The following is a 14934-nucleotide window of genomic DNA, read 5'->3' as shown; positions in this document are numbered from 1 at the left end:
ATTTAGCGGAAAGTTTAGCAGAAGTCATGATAGAGGAAGGAGAAATTTTAACTCGCATGGACGTCGTCTCGCTTTTTTTACCAATACGCCTATCGACAGAATCGCTTAATGTCATCAAAGCTAGATTACAACAGGATAAGACTCTGCACAAACGGACTCTACTAGCGGTGGATGACATTATTGATCTTCTGAAGTTTGTACTTACCACCACATATTTTCTGTTTCGTGGAAAAATATACAAGCAGCGATTTGGTGCGGCTATGGGTAGCCCGGTTTCCCCAGTTGTCGCGAACTTGTATTTGGAATTTCTGGAGCAACAGCGATAGCCACAGCGCCTTTAGACTGTAAGCGGCGCCTCTGGAAGCGTTATGTGGATGATATTTTAGAAATTGTAAAGGAAGATCAAGTTGAAAATCTCACCACACACCTCAATCAAACGGACCCCACGGACAGTATCAAATTTACATTCGAGAAAGAACAAGAAAGATCCATACCGTTTTTAGACACGTTGATTGTGCGCAAACCTGATTGTTCTGTTAAGCTACTGGTCTACAGGAAAGCTACACATACAGACCAGTATTTAAATTTTGCTTCTCATCACCCCGTTCATCATAAACTGGGCGTGGTCCGCACACTGTTGGACAGGATGAACAGTGTTGTATCAGAAAAGGAGGACAAAGAGCAAGAAGAAGGAAAAATCAAGCACGCACTCAAGAATTGTGGCTATCCCGAGTGGACTTTTAACCATGTCAAGCGCAAGATGGAATGTAAACAGGCTAAAAAGCAAAGTAAGAACAAAAATTCCACGGAAAGAAGCAAAGGACTTGTGATCATACCTTATGTTGAAAAAATGACAGAAACAGCCACTCGCATATTCAGAAAACACGGCATAGCCACTGCAGTACGTCCACACACCACTTTAAGAAAAATGTTGGTGCATCCAAAGGACAAAAGAGACCCCATGAGTACCACGGACGGCATATATGAAATTCCTTGTGCAAATTGTGATAATACTTATGTTGGTGAAACTGGGCGGCGTTTTGAAACAAGATTGAAAGAGCATAAAAAAGAAACTGAGAAAGTAGCCCATAGTAAAGGAACATTTACTCGTCAAACAAGAAAACAGTCGGCTAGCGAACAGTCCAAATCTGCTATCGCGGACCATGCTGTTCAACAAAATCATGTGATTAACTGGAAAGATGCTCAAGTACTTGAAAAGGAATGTAATTCGGGAGCCCGCCGTATAAGAGAAGCCATCTGGATACGGAAGAGAGCACCGAACACAATGAACAGAGACGAGGGGCCCATTATCTTAGCCACGTGATCGACCCACTTCTGGGCGCTGGTGCGCCTCTGTTGGTAAACAGAAGGTGGAGAGAAAAACATCACTCTGAGATGATCATCGTCCAAGATGGTCGAAACTGTCAGGTCAGTAAATAACTTTTGGTTTTGACAAGATGAAATGTATATTATGATCAACTAGGTCAGCCTATTACCTGCCTCCTATATTATATTATGCATAGCAGATGATGGGTATCCTTATATGCCATTAATATTTTCAAAGTGTGAGAAAGGGGAGAATTGATGCGTGTAATAAGCAAAGTGACAGTTGTGATTACAAGTCGTGGCTAGTTGTATTATTTATATAATATTTCATATGGTCACATGATGAATATGGTGAGCTGCTCTATGGTTTTAATCATACCCATATCTAATCTGAAATCTGATATTAGATTAGCTAGAATTCTGTCCAACCATTTAGACGGGAGTTTCACAGGATTTAGAGCATCTGTATTTTACATTTGTTCATTCTCAAGCATATTGCGGCTCTGACATGCCAAAACGGCTAACTCAAAATTTGGACTTTTTGAGTATTTCTGCATTTTCTGGGTAAATTGGGACAATCTCATTTCTGACAATCTTTGCAAACAAATTCATATCATTTCAAAGGTAGCTTGGTGTATCTCAGCCTAATTTGGCAATTTTTACCAATGTAATGTGACAAAACAACTCGGTTAAATGTGCTGCACCGAGAATTTTCTTTTTAGCAAATGACCATGTAACACTGTTTTGCATTATAAATATTATAAATCTAAACATAAGCAGAGACACATTCTGCTAAATTAAAAAAACATGGGATGCACTGTTAGCAATAAACTTTACAAAATCACTTATTTCTTTTGCAAAATTTATTAATTTCACTCATAAATTGAATGAGAAAGAAATTAAAGATGATGCACATTTCTAACTCCATAGTAACAGCATGCATTAGATATTTTTAAAACGTCAGAGCCCAACTTTAAGTATGCATTTCTCAAAATAGTAAATCTGGAGATACGTTGTTGTGCCATATCAGGACTGATTCTATAAGTAAAGTCTATAGAGAGGCCACTGCAACAAACATGTTGTTTGTAATCTGTTAGGGGCAAGAAGCCTCACTGTTGACAAGATATGAATGTACTGGGGTTAGAAAGTCTTGTTTGTGCCTCTAGCAGTTATTTAGACACTTAGTAAAACATGTTCTAGTTTGTAGATCCCCTGTTGAAGCATGTACCAGTTCTTACAGGTCCTATTTCCATAAAATCCAACCACAAGTATCATGTTGTGAGCTTATTTAAAAGCCACAATTTTGTTCAAATGTGGGAATTTTTAGCTCTGCAACATCTAGTTTGCTTAATTTGTATATCCAAACAGGTATTAAATGTTATATACAGTAATTGGTACTTTTAAGCTCTACTTTCCATTACTTTGTGTTCCAAATTATATCTTTATGACTGACATTCTTTCCATATCAGAACCCACCCTTCCCAGTTTCAAATCGGTTCCTTAAGACCTGTTTCCTCAATACTTAATCTACTTTAAGTTTATCAAAGCAGCTTTCTTCTATTGTATCCCTAACAAATTTATATTCTGCAATACATGAAAACCTAAATGGATAATATGAATTATACATAAGTGCATCAGTGATAATGTGAATCACGCCGCACGTATCCCACGGGATCTCCACGCATCTATGTAATAAACAACCAGCGGTGCATTCATAAATTGGGCTGACATTTCATCCTTCTTCATACTGTCATTTTACCATGCAAGCTCCACATAAAATCATCCTTTTTGGTTATGATGAAGTATGAGGCGTGGCTCTTAAAGGGCTATTGTTGCCCTAAGAATTCATGAGCTGACCAAATGTTAGAAATATTTTTCCAAGAAATTTGTGCTATGAATTTATGTTTGGAATATTTGCTTACATCATGGCAATTGACATTGCATTTTTGCTTAAGGGAGGACTGAAAATAAGGTGCATGTGTAAGTGTACCCTGTAAACTCTAATCTGGCTGATCTTAAGACTCCCAAGTGAAGCATGCTTCACTTCTTTTACGACACTTTCAAAATATCTTCCAAAATGTGAATTTTTTGAGCCATGATTTTGTGTAAATGTGGGATTTACCAACACATCATGTGTCTTGCCTTCACTTGTTTGTTCCAAAGAACATTTGTATTTGGGGTTTTGTTTTTTGCTAACAGATTAGTTTTTATTTGGATCCATAAGATCCATGTTTTCATAAATTTCGAATCAGGTTCATAAGAATCCAATTGTCATTCAAAATCAGTTCCTTATAAGTTCCTATCAGTGTGAATTTCCCTGATATCAATAGAAATATTTTGAATGTGAACAATTGACCAAATCATTTCTGCTGACATTAAAGATCACAGTTGCTAACATACACATTACACATTACACTTTCCACATTTTGATTAAAACTGGCGTAGTATTGATCACAAGATTTTATGAAATGAAAATCAATGTTCAATATGTAAATCAATGTTCAGTATTTAATATCCTACTAATTACAGCAGAATTGTGGTAATAGAACAGCCTGTCAATATCATTATTAAAATTAAAACCCACACAAAGTTCTGTGAATATTAATTATTTCTGTGAATCCACGCACAAGTGAGTTTTATTATTATGAATCATGAGTACACCAAAAGCTTCCCAAGCATGAGATTCTACCATGTGTTATTTAGTGCATCTTTTGACTCCGACTAGGACAGGTTGTCTCATGACATGGCTCCATCCTTTCATCAAAATGTCTGCATTGTGACCCATTTTGTTACCATTTGGGACTAAATCATACTCAACCCAGTGGATATTTGCCTGTTTATAGCGACAGCCTTTACTGCGAATTTACGTCAAACCGGACAAGTTTAATTAGCTCTCAAGGACCGTACGTCGGACAGTAGTTCTAGACGCATCGCAAAACAGATAGTGAAGTAGTGGAGTAATCACTTGTACGCATGTGCGGCAGTTGCCAAATGGGCTATTTATAACCTTACTGTAATGCAGCAGTGAGGATGGCTTATATATTGTCGGTAACGAGGTTGGGCTAGCTGCTAGCGGAGTGGAGACCACCATGAAAGATTGTATGCTTGTTAATTCTCATGTAGGGCAGCGTTATTCCGCCTTGTACAATATGGATGCGTGTGTTGTGTCCAATTATATAGGGGTAATAATGAAAGTATGTTTTTCTTAGTTTAAAAATAATAATTGTTTACATTCTGATTGTTTTAATTAAAAGTTTATCAATAGATATTCAAAAGCTGATAAATATTGCTTTTTGATTAGAATAAAATTCACTTTAAAAAATGGATGCAAAATCTGTGTTTTTTGCAATTAATTGGACTAAATATATAAATCTTCTACGGCTAAAAAGAAAAAAAAATTTGTTTCCTGTACATGGCCTGAAGACCAAAATGCGAAATGTATTTTTTTTTAATTTAATGGTAACTATTGCCTCAAATCACAAATATGTAAATAATCAAAAGCAGTGCAGAGTTGGATCGATATGAAATTGTAACTTTTATTATAATAATTATAGATTGGTTTTGATAGGATTTATGGATTTCATATTGCTTGTCAAACAAAATTGATGAGAACAATTTTTTTTAAATGTTAACATTAATTTTTTTGGCTTGAAAACGTAGGGCTGTTTTCTGGATTTCTCAAATTGAAAAAAAAACCGAATGCGGTAAAATTGTTCCAAAAAAGAAATACACACAGCCTATGGGAAACAAACTTCAGTTTTTTTAGCCTAAAAAGAATTAAAAAGAAACGTGATTTTATCAGAAATGAACTGTAAGATTAGAACTGACCTGCAAGGCAAATATTTTTGTGACCTTAAAAAGGATTTACAAGATGTTGACCTACATTTTTGAGAGGAAGGAGATAGTACTAATACAGTGGATGAGTAGATCTCGCCATCTACTTCATATGGAAATTGAACAGGACACCAGGTTTATGTCAGTGCAGCAAAATTATTTTACAAAGTTTGCAAATTATTTTCAAAAATGACTTGCATATCTTAAAAGCTACCACACTTTTATTTTACATTATTTATTTTAGTGATTTGTTCTCTGTTGTTATTCATAATATGTTGTAAAGCAATTTTGTCTTAAATAATTACGGAAATTTTAAACTCTAATCAATTCGCAAGGTTGGCATTGAAATATATCATTTGTAATAATCTTACATTGTTTTGGAAATAATGATGTAGCATTTGGTTAGTACAACTCCATACCAGGAGGCAGTTGCATCATGTAAAATATTGAAGGTCAATGAACTCTGCTTGAATAGGATGTGTGGTTTCCATGGTAACATGTTTGAATGTTAAAAGCTTTCAATGTGTTTTATATTTTCTCTTTTGTACATTAATAGTTTTCATATGTAGTGTCTTGTCGTATAATTTAATATTGTGCGTATCTTGTGGTGTGTCTGCCCAAAAGCAGTAATTGATCAAATGTTAAATTTAAAAATTCTATATTCTTCTTACAGGCATCTAGATATGACGCAATTCATCTCACCAGCTGTTAAATCTATAGACGGGAATATATGCAAATTGACTGACTAATTTTGATTACGTTTCAATCCGCATTTATTGCAGTTTATTACTATTCAGTCACAGTGCTGTACTTTTTCATCATGATTTGAGGCAGTGTATCGGATGTGTTTGTTATTGTTATGTGTTCTATTACATGTGGCATTTTGTTTACAATTGGTGTTTTATTTACAGCTGGTGTTTTGTTACCATTTGTAAACCACCAGTTTAAATAATGTTTCCGGTATAAATATATTTTTGTATTTTATTAGTTCATATCGTTTATCAAACCAGGATAATGTTCAATGTTAATAATTAATGTTAATTTGTAAAACCATAAGGTCTTTTGTTCACAATCTTTTTACAGGTGTTCGACGATCCATCTAATCTGTATCTATCAATTATTTACATATCCATGTTCTACATTTCATTGTTATCTCAAATCTCAATGAGTATATTTTTGATCTTGTTTTGTGTTGCAGTTAATATTCAATAATTGACCAATTTCGCTTTGATGTTGTCATTTCAGTATTCACTGCAGACAGACATGGCCCGTAGACAGTTGGAGTACGAGGCTCGTCAGTTGCGTGAGATGATGCAAGAGAGATTGGGACAAGCAGAAGATATGGCCGCCAGACACGAGGCCAGGATGAGAAGGCTATGTATGATGGAAAGAGAAATGCAACAATTACAACAGATGAGGAAGGAGAAAGAAGCCAAGGTGAATATCAAAATAATGGAAAGTGTAATAGCTGCAGAGAGATTAGACTAACAGAATTTGTACTCTATCATGTTTTCCTGTTGCTTATATTGGGCCATTCCATTTAAAATCTACATTACCCCTGTGGAAGATTTTGGAAATATCTGCCACATGAGGAGTATGAATTTCAAATGGAATGAGCACATTAGGCAGTTCCATTTGAATTTCATACATCCTCTGAGAAAGATTCATCCTGAGGGAATGTGAGTTTCAAACAGAGCTGCTAAATGTGTTAATTTCATTTGAAATTCATACTCCCCCTGTGGCAGATATTTCATAATCTTCCACAGGGGTAGTGTCGATTTTAAATGGAATGGCAAAATAGTGTACCTCCGTATCATTTCACCATGCATGCCCTTTGTAAACTTTAAAGTGCATGCCTTTGCGTTCTATGTGCAATGCATTGTCCCGTTTGTGCATGAGGCGCCACATATGCACACCTTTGTAACGCTCAGGTTTCAGGACACAAATGTTAGAGGTACACAAATTTGGTCCCCATGCATGACAAACTAATATGGCATATTTACACACTGGGCTATTCAAGAGTCCAGACTCTTTTTAAGTCTAATCTCTTAAAAAATAGATTGTCTGAAGTTTGGCAAGTGTAAGTCTGTTTAATCTGGATCATTAAGTAGACAAACCAAACCCTGTTATATCTTTAAAAAAATCCTGGATGGTATATACAAGGATGGATGGAAAAGGAAAGGCCTGAAATTGTAATCAAATCCTGTCTCTGGAGTTGTTTATTTGACCAGATGAGTATTATTTAAGTTTCCTTAAGAGAGGAGGCAATGTCCTCCTTGAACCACTTCTGCTTAACATTCTCCATGTAATCATAGCCGATGTTAGGAATTGCACTATGAAAATGTTTGATTGAAATTCAGTGGCTGCCAGCTAGCTGATATTTTTGAATTCAGTGATAATCGTGTTTTCATTATATGATTGTATTACGTATGAATGTTTTTTCTTACTCTCTTAATTCAACATCATTTTATGATTAGCAACAATATTTTCAGCTGTCACCTACTTTTAATGCATCATTAGTTAACTGATAGATTCTACCCATTGCATGAAGACTCTATATCATGGATTTTGCAGATCACTATGGATACAGTAATGTGATTTAGTATCAGTGGATGTCAATCAACAGAGTATACTCATTAAGAATTTCAACTCATTAAATTAACTTACAAGTATATTACATTAGGTCATGGAAGAATGCGCATTATTTATTACAAAAGAGGAAAATGCACATAGTTATAACCAAAATGGATAAATGCTATGATGCATTAATAATTTATTCATGTCGTCTTGCTTGGTTATTGCACATGAATGTAGATGGCATATTGTAACAATTATAGTCATTTGAATAGTATTTTACCTTCTGGTCCATCTTCTGCAATATTGAAAACTTGATAAGTATGGGGAACCAGTCATTAAAAAAACTATCAAATTTATGTAAATTATGGTTATGATGGTATAATTAATTCAATTTGATTCAATTCAATATGATTAAATGCAATCAAGAATTTAATTATATAACTTTGATAAATTTTAGCATGCATATAGATTCTACTCCGACGTGATTGAATCATTTATCAATATTCATTTAGGAGTGTCATATGAAATAGCCTCATTCCCCAATTTCTACTGACTGAGTTACAAATTTTACTCAAACAAGACAAATTTATACAGATCATGGATATATGGGTACCATAAATGATACCTGCACAAGCGTGCTCAGTTCATCAGTACACATCATGCAATTGATGTCATTGACCTGTGCATTGTGTATGAGATAAGATAACAGCTGAATTAATAAAATTATCACTTGCATTTTTTTTGACAACTATACATTTTTTCCTAGCAGGTGTGTTTAGTTTATGTAAATTATTAACAAGGCTGAACCATCATTGGAGATACCACTCTGATATAACACATTAATTTCATATTGCTTGTCATTCTAATATCTTATCCATTTGGTTTGTGAGTCATAGAGGATTTATATTTAAACAGATTGAGGAATCCATGTTATCCTTAGATTTTATGAACATGTATATTTAATGTTTAGTTGGGTGTTATATTACCTGGCAGATTAAAATTTCAATGAAGCCTTTGGCAATGATTTCAATTATCATAATGTTAGTTTTAGCAAAGACGATTGACAACTTACAAAAATGTATATGTGTTGAAGTCACAAAGAGAGGGAATCAAAAATATTCTAAACAGATGGTTCAGACAGTGTATTATTATCAGCAGATAACAGTTCTTTTAACATTAATGATAAACAGCATCGAATAAAATCAGCGACCCCCGGTTTTACCCATTGATTAAAAGCAAAACCCTTTGTGCCAAACTTATTCAGTTGGTAGAGCAAACGGAAGGTCACAGGTTCAAATCATAAATGGTCTGTGATCTTTCCTCCCTTGCTATCATCCATATTATGTATTGAAAAGTTGCATCTATTTATGCTAAGAGCAGTGGCAGTGTGTTATGCATCCTGTTATGAATGCTTGATTCAATACAATCTATTGATACCTGAATCTATCTCTGCTAAGTTTTTTTCTGGGGCCCAGACACTTGTGCATTATCTGCTCCTGTTCTAGCGCAATATGAGTTGAGTATCTTTGCCTTCCCTGCATACAGTGTATCCCTACACCTTTTTCAGGTAGAGAGGCTGTATAGGTGAAGTACCCTACTCAAGTAGGAAGTACAGTGGTGAAACCAGATTTTTACTTGTGACTAGAAGCTACAATGTGATCACAAGTCAGAGTCTGTACTATGACTGAACCATTCCACTAAGTGATAGCATCTAGCTTGCAGGTGTTTGCCTTCCCTGCATACAGTGTATCCCTACACCTTTTCAGGTAGAGAGAGGCTGTAGAGGTGAAGTACCTTATTCAAGCAGGCAGTACAGTAATAAAACCAGGTTTTAACTTGTGACCAGAAGCTAAAAGTCTGTACTATCACTGAACCATTCCACTAAGTGATAGCATCTAGCTTCCAGGTGTAGTCATACTTTTATGGAAACCCCTGTTAGTATTCTTTCTCGTCTGCTTTTGTATGAAGTGTTGGGAAGTATTTGACCAGAACCAGAAGTCATATGTAACCAACTGTTTTAATATTTCTTGTATTTTACAGCAGAAATCCACCCTGATAAATGGAGACAGCACTACAGGGATGATTGAACCCAATGCAAATGATCAACAACAAGATGAGATCACACCCACCACAGACACAACTCAGCTGATGCACCAGCAGCAATACATATATAATAGCGATCAACCATCAGATCAGAAAGATGGAGGCAAGATAGTTCCTACACCTGCTAGTCTTCCCAATGGTGTATATGTAGACACTACCACCACCTCAGCAAATATAGACAGTGTATATGCTCACCTGTCGGCTGATGGTACAGTCCAGCGTTTAACGTCTGGTAGCGCCACTGTGCCTGGAACAGTGCAAGTTCCGTCATCGATGTTTCATGGAACATGGCCATTTGTTGGTGCTGGGATACCAATTCATCCCAAACATTTAAAGACTGTACCAGGAACTGAACAAGAGACTGCCAGCGTGATGAGTTTTAGTAGTTCTGCTTGCTCAGCAGGTGTGAGAAGACCGCATCAAAATAATCAACTCGGAACAAAGGTGAGTAAACTTGGTGGGATATCTAAATAATAACTTGTTGGAATTATAATATTGTAATTTTCATCTCTTTTTATTCATCCCACTAGCAAAACAAAATATTCTCATTCCTCTCATTGTATTTAAGCTCGTATTACAAATTTGGTACTGCTTTAAAGATAGATAAAAATGATAAATATTCTGGAATATAATTCAATATCAGAATACATTGTTTGTTGTCCCCTTTAATGACACCCATACTGCTTTAATGCTGAACTTTTGAGATATTTTCTCAAAATACCAAGAGCTATCTCAATAACCACCAAACCAATACTAGGCTTGTTTGTACTAATTTTAATGCATTTGTCATGCTGATTCCAAATATGGTCATGAAAATGTAAAATTTAAGAATTTTTGAATATTTTTTAAAAACTTGTCGTCTGCCGTTGACACCCGTGAGTTATTGCATTTAGTAGGAAGTATGGATATTAACTGGAAAATCAAAATGATAGATATTGACAAAATGTATTTTTTCATCTCTTAAGCATACCCCTTTAAGCTGCAGTAATAAATTACACTCGCTCGCACTCGTTCCACTTTGGTCGGGCCCAATAAGTCTGACTTGAAAGATCAACCATTTACCTAGGGAGCGTGTTGATCAGTGTAGCCTTACAAAAACCCGCTTCATCATTTCTGTTTGGCTCAGTTTTTATAAGCATGTGAATAATTTATTCCTTTTTTGGCTCATCTTAGAAAGTATCCAATATTTCCCAACATGTGTAATTGGTTATTAGGCATGCTCTGGTAACAAGTAGAGTAAGTCGCTGCGCAGTTACCGCTGAAGTATTTTGTACTTGCTTGCCGCTAGGAGAAAATGAGACAATTTTGAAATTATTGACTTGCAGTGCAGCTACTTATATCATGGATTCCAGCACAAATTACTCTGTCAATAGGTACAGTATGTTTTGACTTTGGACATGCATACATACATACATGTGCAAGGATATATTTCCGCTAGTTGCAATCTGTGTGGGTGCATTACTTGTGTGTTGTTACTCTATAGCCGCATACACTGCCGCCATTACTAGAGACACTGGATGCACACATGGGCGGGAACTTGTCGAGATGGAGCAATTGAACCACACGAGCTGTGCCGTAGGGAACAGTTTGGCATGTTTGTTTTTATTTACCAAAATGACATGTGGCTATGTTTGGTCAACTGAATCAACTTTGATTTGTAGTAATCACAACATAATGTACAAGTATGTATGACATTTAGAGTTTTCTCAAAATGTTTAGTGTATATGGCGATGAAATTTATTGGAGTGATGCGAGCCCACCTGCTCAAGGTTTGTGCAACATAAAATGTGCCAATTATGCCAGTAATTTGCATGTTTCTATCTTACAGGTTGAGATGGTGTATTCATTACTGTCAATGCTGGGAACACACGACAAGGATGACATGTCTAGAACATTACTTGCTATGTCTAGCTCGCAAGACAGCTGTATCGCAATGAGACAATCAGGTAAGCAAAAAGGGTTGGAATCGTACTTTATCTGGGTGGGTGATGATGGTTTTAGCATGGTGTCGATAATTTAAACTTTACATCTGTATACATAGCCATACAGATGTGAGCTGTATGGTTAAAAATGATGGGTGGCTTGAGAGGGATTATACACATGGCAGTGATAGTCAAAAGGGGCAGAGGATGCTATTCTCCTCTTCCCCATTCCCCAGTGGATCACAGGACTCATTGGTACATTGCAACCTGTTGGTATATTTTATGACTTATGAATTATCAGTACAAGTGTACTCTACAAAGTAAGCTAAGCTGTAGTATATGTCATATAATATGTCTCATTAATTTGTTTGTGATGATTGATAGAATTTTACATGAAGATATCCTTTTCTTTAAAAAGTTGTTAGTATTATTAGTGTTTTTGATATTTATTGCAATGGGGTTATCCCAGTTGAAATCCATTAACCCTCTATGGAAGATATAGCTTTAATCTTCCACACAGGGAGTGTGGATTTCAAATGGAGCTACCCATTCAGGTAATTCCATTTGAAATTCACACTCCTCCTGTGGGAAATTAAGGTCATGTCTTCCATGGGAGAGGGTGTATGGATTTCAACTTAAATAACCCATTGCAGCTCTCAGATCACAACTGGCATTTACTTTGAACTATTGATAAATTACTCTACTTTTGCAAGGGATGTAGATTTATGGAGAAACGTGCCCGGACAAGGTCCACAGAGTTTTTACTTGCAGTTTAATAGTTTAACGAACCACCATAATATAACCCGGAGACTGAGGCCCAAACCAATCGGTCATCTTTATGACCAGCAGGCATTGTTCTTAATATGATCCAAATCAGGAAGTGCCTTAAGCTGACCTACTTATGAAATGGAAGATATTGACCACTGCTGGTTAGAATTCATGATCAATGTAGTATTTCAGTCTTTATTCCATGGCATAAGAATGTATCTCCTATACATTCCATTATTTGATAAGGCCTTCTGTCTTACCTAGAAATGCCTTTAAACTATAACCAGTTTTGAAGTGGGATGTTCTTACGGTACATGTTTTCTGCTTTTCATTTATTTGATTCTTGCAATTTTGTTGACGAGAATCTTTGCGAGAATGGATTCTCGCCGAGTTTCTGACCCTGATTTGCTGATGCAAAATTAAATATGTGCCAAAATAATACTTATCTAAGTAGATAGGTTTGGGAAATATGGAATGTGTTATAATGAAAAGGAAAACAATTTGCTTATAGTGTAAAACATTATAATTATGAAAATATTACCAAACTCAAACTACACACAAAAAGGGTGCACATGGATATGTCTTTTTAAGTGATTTGTTGAGGCATATGCTTGAATGTACTGGTAAGCTAATAAGTCAACATCTCTCTGCGTGCTGTGTGTTGATGGCTGTTAGACTGACATGCTGATTACTCTTGGGACACATATTTTTTTCTAAGTCTGCAGTTGCTCTGATGAGCTGATTGAAATTCATCCTAGCTCAGTGTGTGACGTTGTCTATCCATGTCACCATTTGTCTTTCTCCTTTCTTGATATATTGACTTTTCATGCAAGATGGAATTTTACTAAAATTGATTCACTTCTTGATCTTATTCTAATCAACAGTGCATAAGCAAATGTATGTTAGAAAAATTATTATAAAAATCAAACAGTTATAGCAAAACAATTATCGTTGTTGGGCAGGAGAAATCTCCTATGTGTCATTGGCCCCTGAACATGTTTAAAGCAAAACCTCCTATGTAACCTGTTGGCTGTTTTGTTTTAAACATGTTCAGGGGCCATAAGAGGTTTTTCCTGCCCAACAACATTATATTTTCCAAAGCTGTATCATATTTGATGTAAACTAAATGTCAAGAATTGGGAAAGCAGCTTTTGAGTGTCTTGGTAATTCAAACCATGAAGTAAAAATCACAAACAGTTGCTTATCATGTTTGAAATAAAATTGATATAGTTTGCAATATTTACGAAATTTTTACGATGAAGTTGTCTGAAAACAACACAGGGCAGCCACTGTAGCAAGCATTTGATTGCATTCAGAGAAAGATAATACCTTTTAGCATGCAGTGTACTTGGTTTGTACTTTAATTATTAAACATGCAGTGAACTGGTAGAGTTAGATGCTATCAGCAAATCAACTACAATCTGTGAGTTGAATAAAGTTGTAGGTGTAGATCATCTCTTTTGGGAATAATTCAATTTGATAGAGCTATAATTGTGCAGCTTTGAGAAACACCTCATAAAATGTGTAACCGAAATTTTGATTAGATATGGATGTACAATTTATGTCTCGCATTCACAATTTTATTGGAATGAAATTAGTGTTTGATGACAGTTTTTGAAGCTTAATAAACATCATGTGAAAATTTGGGCTTTTTTACAAGTGTGTACATAGATATTAACTTCCCCCTCATAACAGAAATGACAGAGAGTGACAAAAATGAGCTGACTTACTGGATTTATATCCATAAACATTAGCCTACTAACCTGCTGTTAGATTAACTATAATTTGGTTCATCTCAAGTTTGGTAGTGACGTACGTGTGTTTTTCACTGGCCGCAGTATAGAACCGTGTGTGTAAAGTTAATCGCGCAAAGCGTACATGCACTCATACAAGGTCGGTTTGTCAGCATGCTTACGGCTCAACCGCGAAAAAGCATTGACGTCACTACCGAACTTGAAGCAAACAAATGTGTAATGTATTATACAATTGTATGGCTGCTATAGTTTTTCTGAATTGATACTTTCAACTCAGAATTTTAGCCTGGAATTTGTCCCACCCTGGCTACTCCAATTCACAGTCAATATTATGCTTTGTATAAATTCATATTATCTTGTTTTTGCACCTGTAGGTTGCTTGCCACTTCTCATACAACTCCTTCATGGCCCTGACAAGGACTCATTACTTGGTGACACAAGGGGCAGTCGGGAAGCCAGAGCACGGGCCAGTGCATCATTACACAATATTGTACATTCACATCCAGAGGAGAGGAGAAGAAAACAAGAAGCTAGAGTGCTGAGACTTCTGGAACAGATCAGGGCATATTGTGATTCACTCAGAGGATATGCGGACGATGAAGATGCCTCAAAAGGTAGATTGACTTACTTTTCCTTGTCTAGGTTGTTTA

General features: G+C 35.8%; 1 protein-coding gene across 1 annotated transcript in view; it reads left to right on the top strand.

The window, feature by feature from the left end:
• LOC140154486 (adenomatous polyposis coli protein-like) overlaps positions 1-14934 on the top strand; it is a 131220-nt gene that overhangs the window by 104051 nt on the left and 12235 nt on the right. Inside the window, 4 exon segments of the mRNA XM_072177056.1 lie at positions 6406-6597; positions 9778-10284; positions 11669-11786; positions 14659-14898. Coding sequence (XP_072033157.1) covers positions 6406-6597; positions 9778-10284; positions 11669-11786; positions 14659-14898 — 1057 coding nt within the window.

Source organism: Amphiura filiformis, chromosome 1, assembly GCF_039555335.1.
Source record: "Amphiura filiformis chromosome 1, Afil_fr2py, whole genome shotgun sequence".
Taxonomy (NCBI): Eukaryota; Metazoa; Echinodermata; class Ophiuroidea; order Amphilepidida; family Amphiuridae; genus Amphiura; species Amphiura filiformis.
This window is presented reverse-complemented; position numbering and strand designations above follow the sequence as displayed.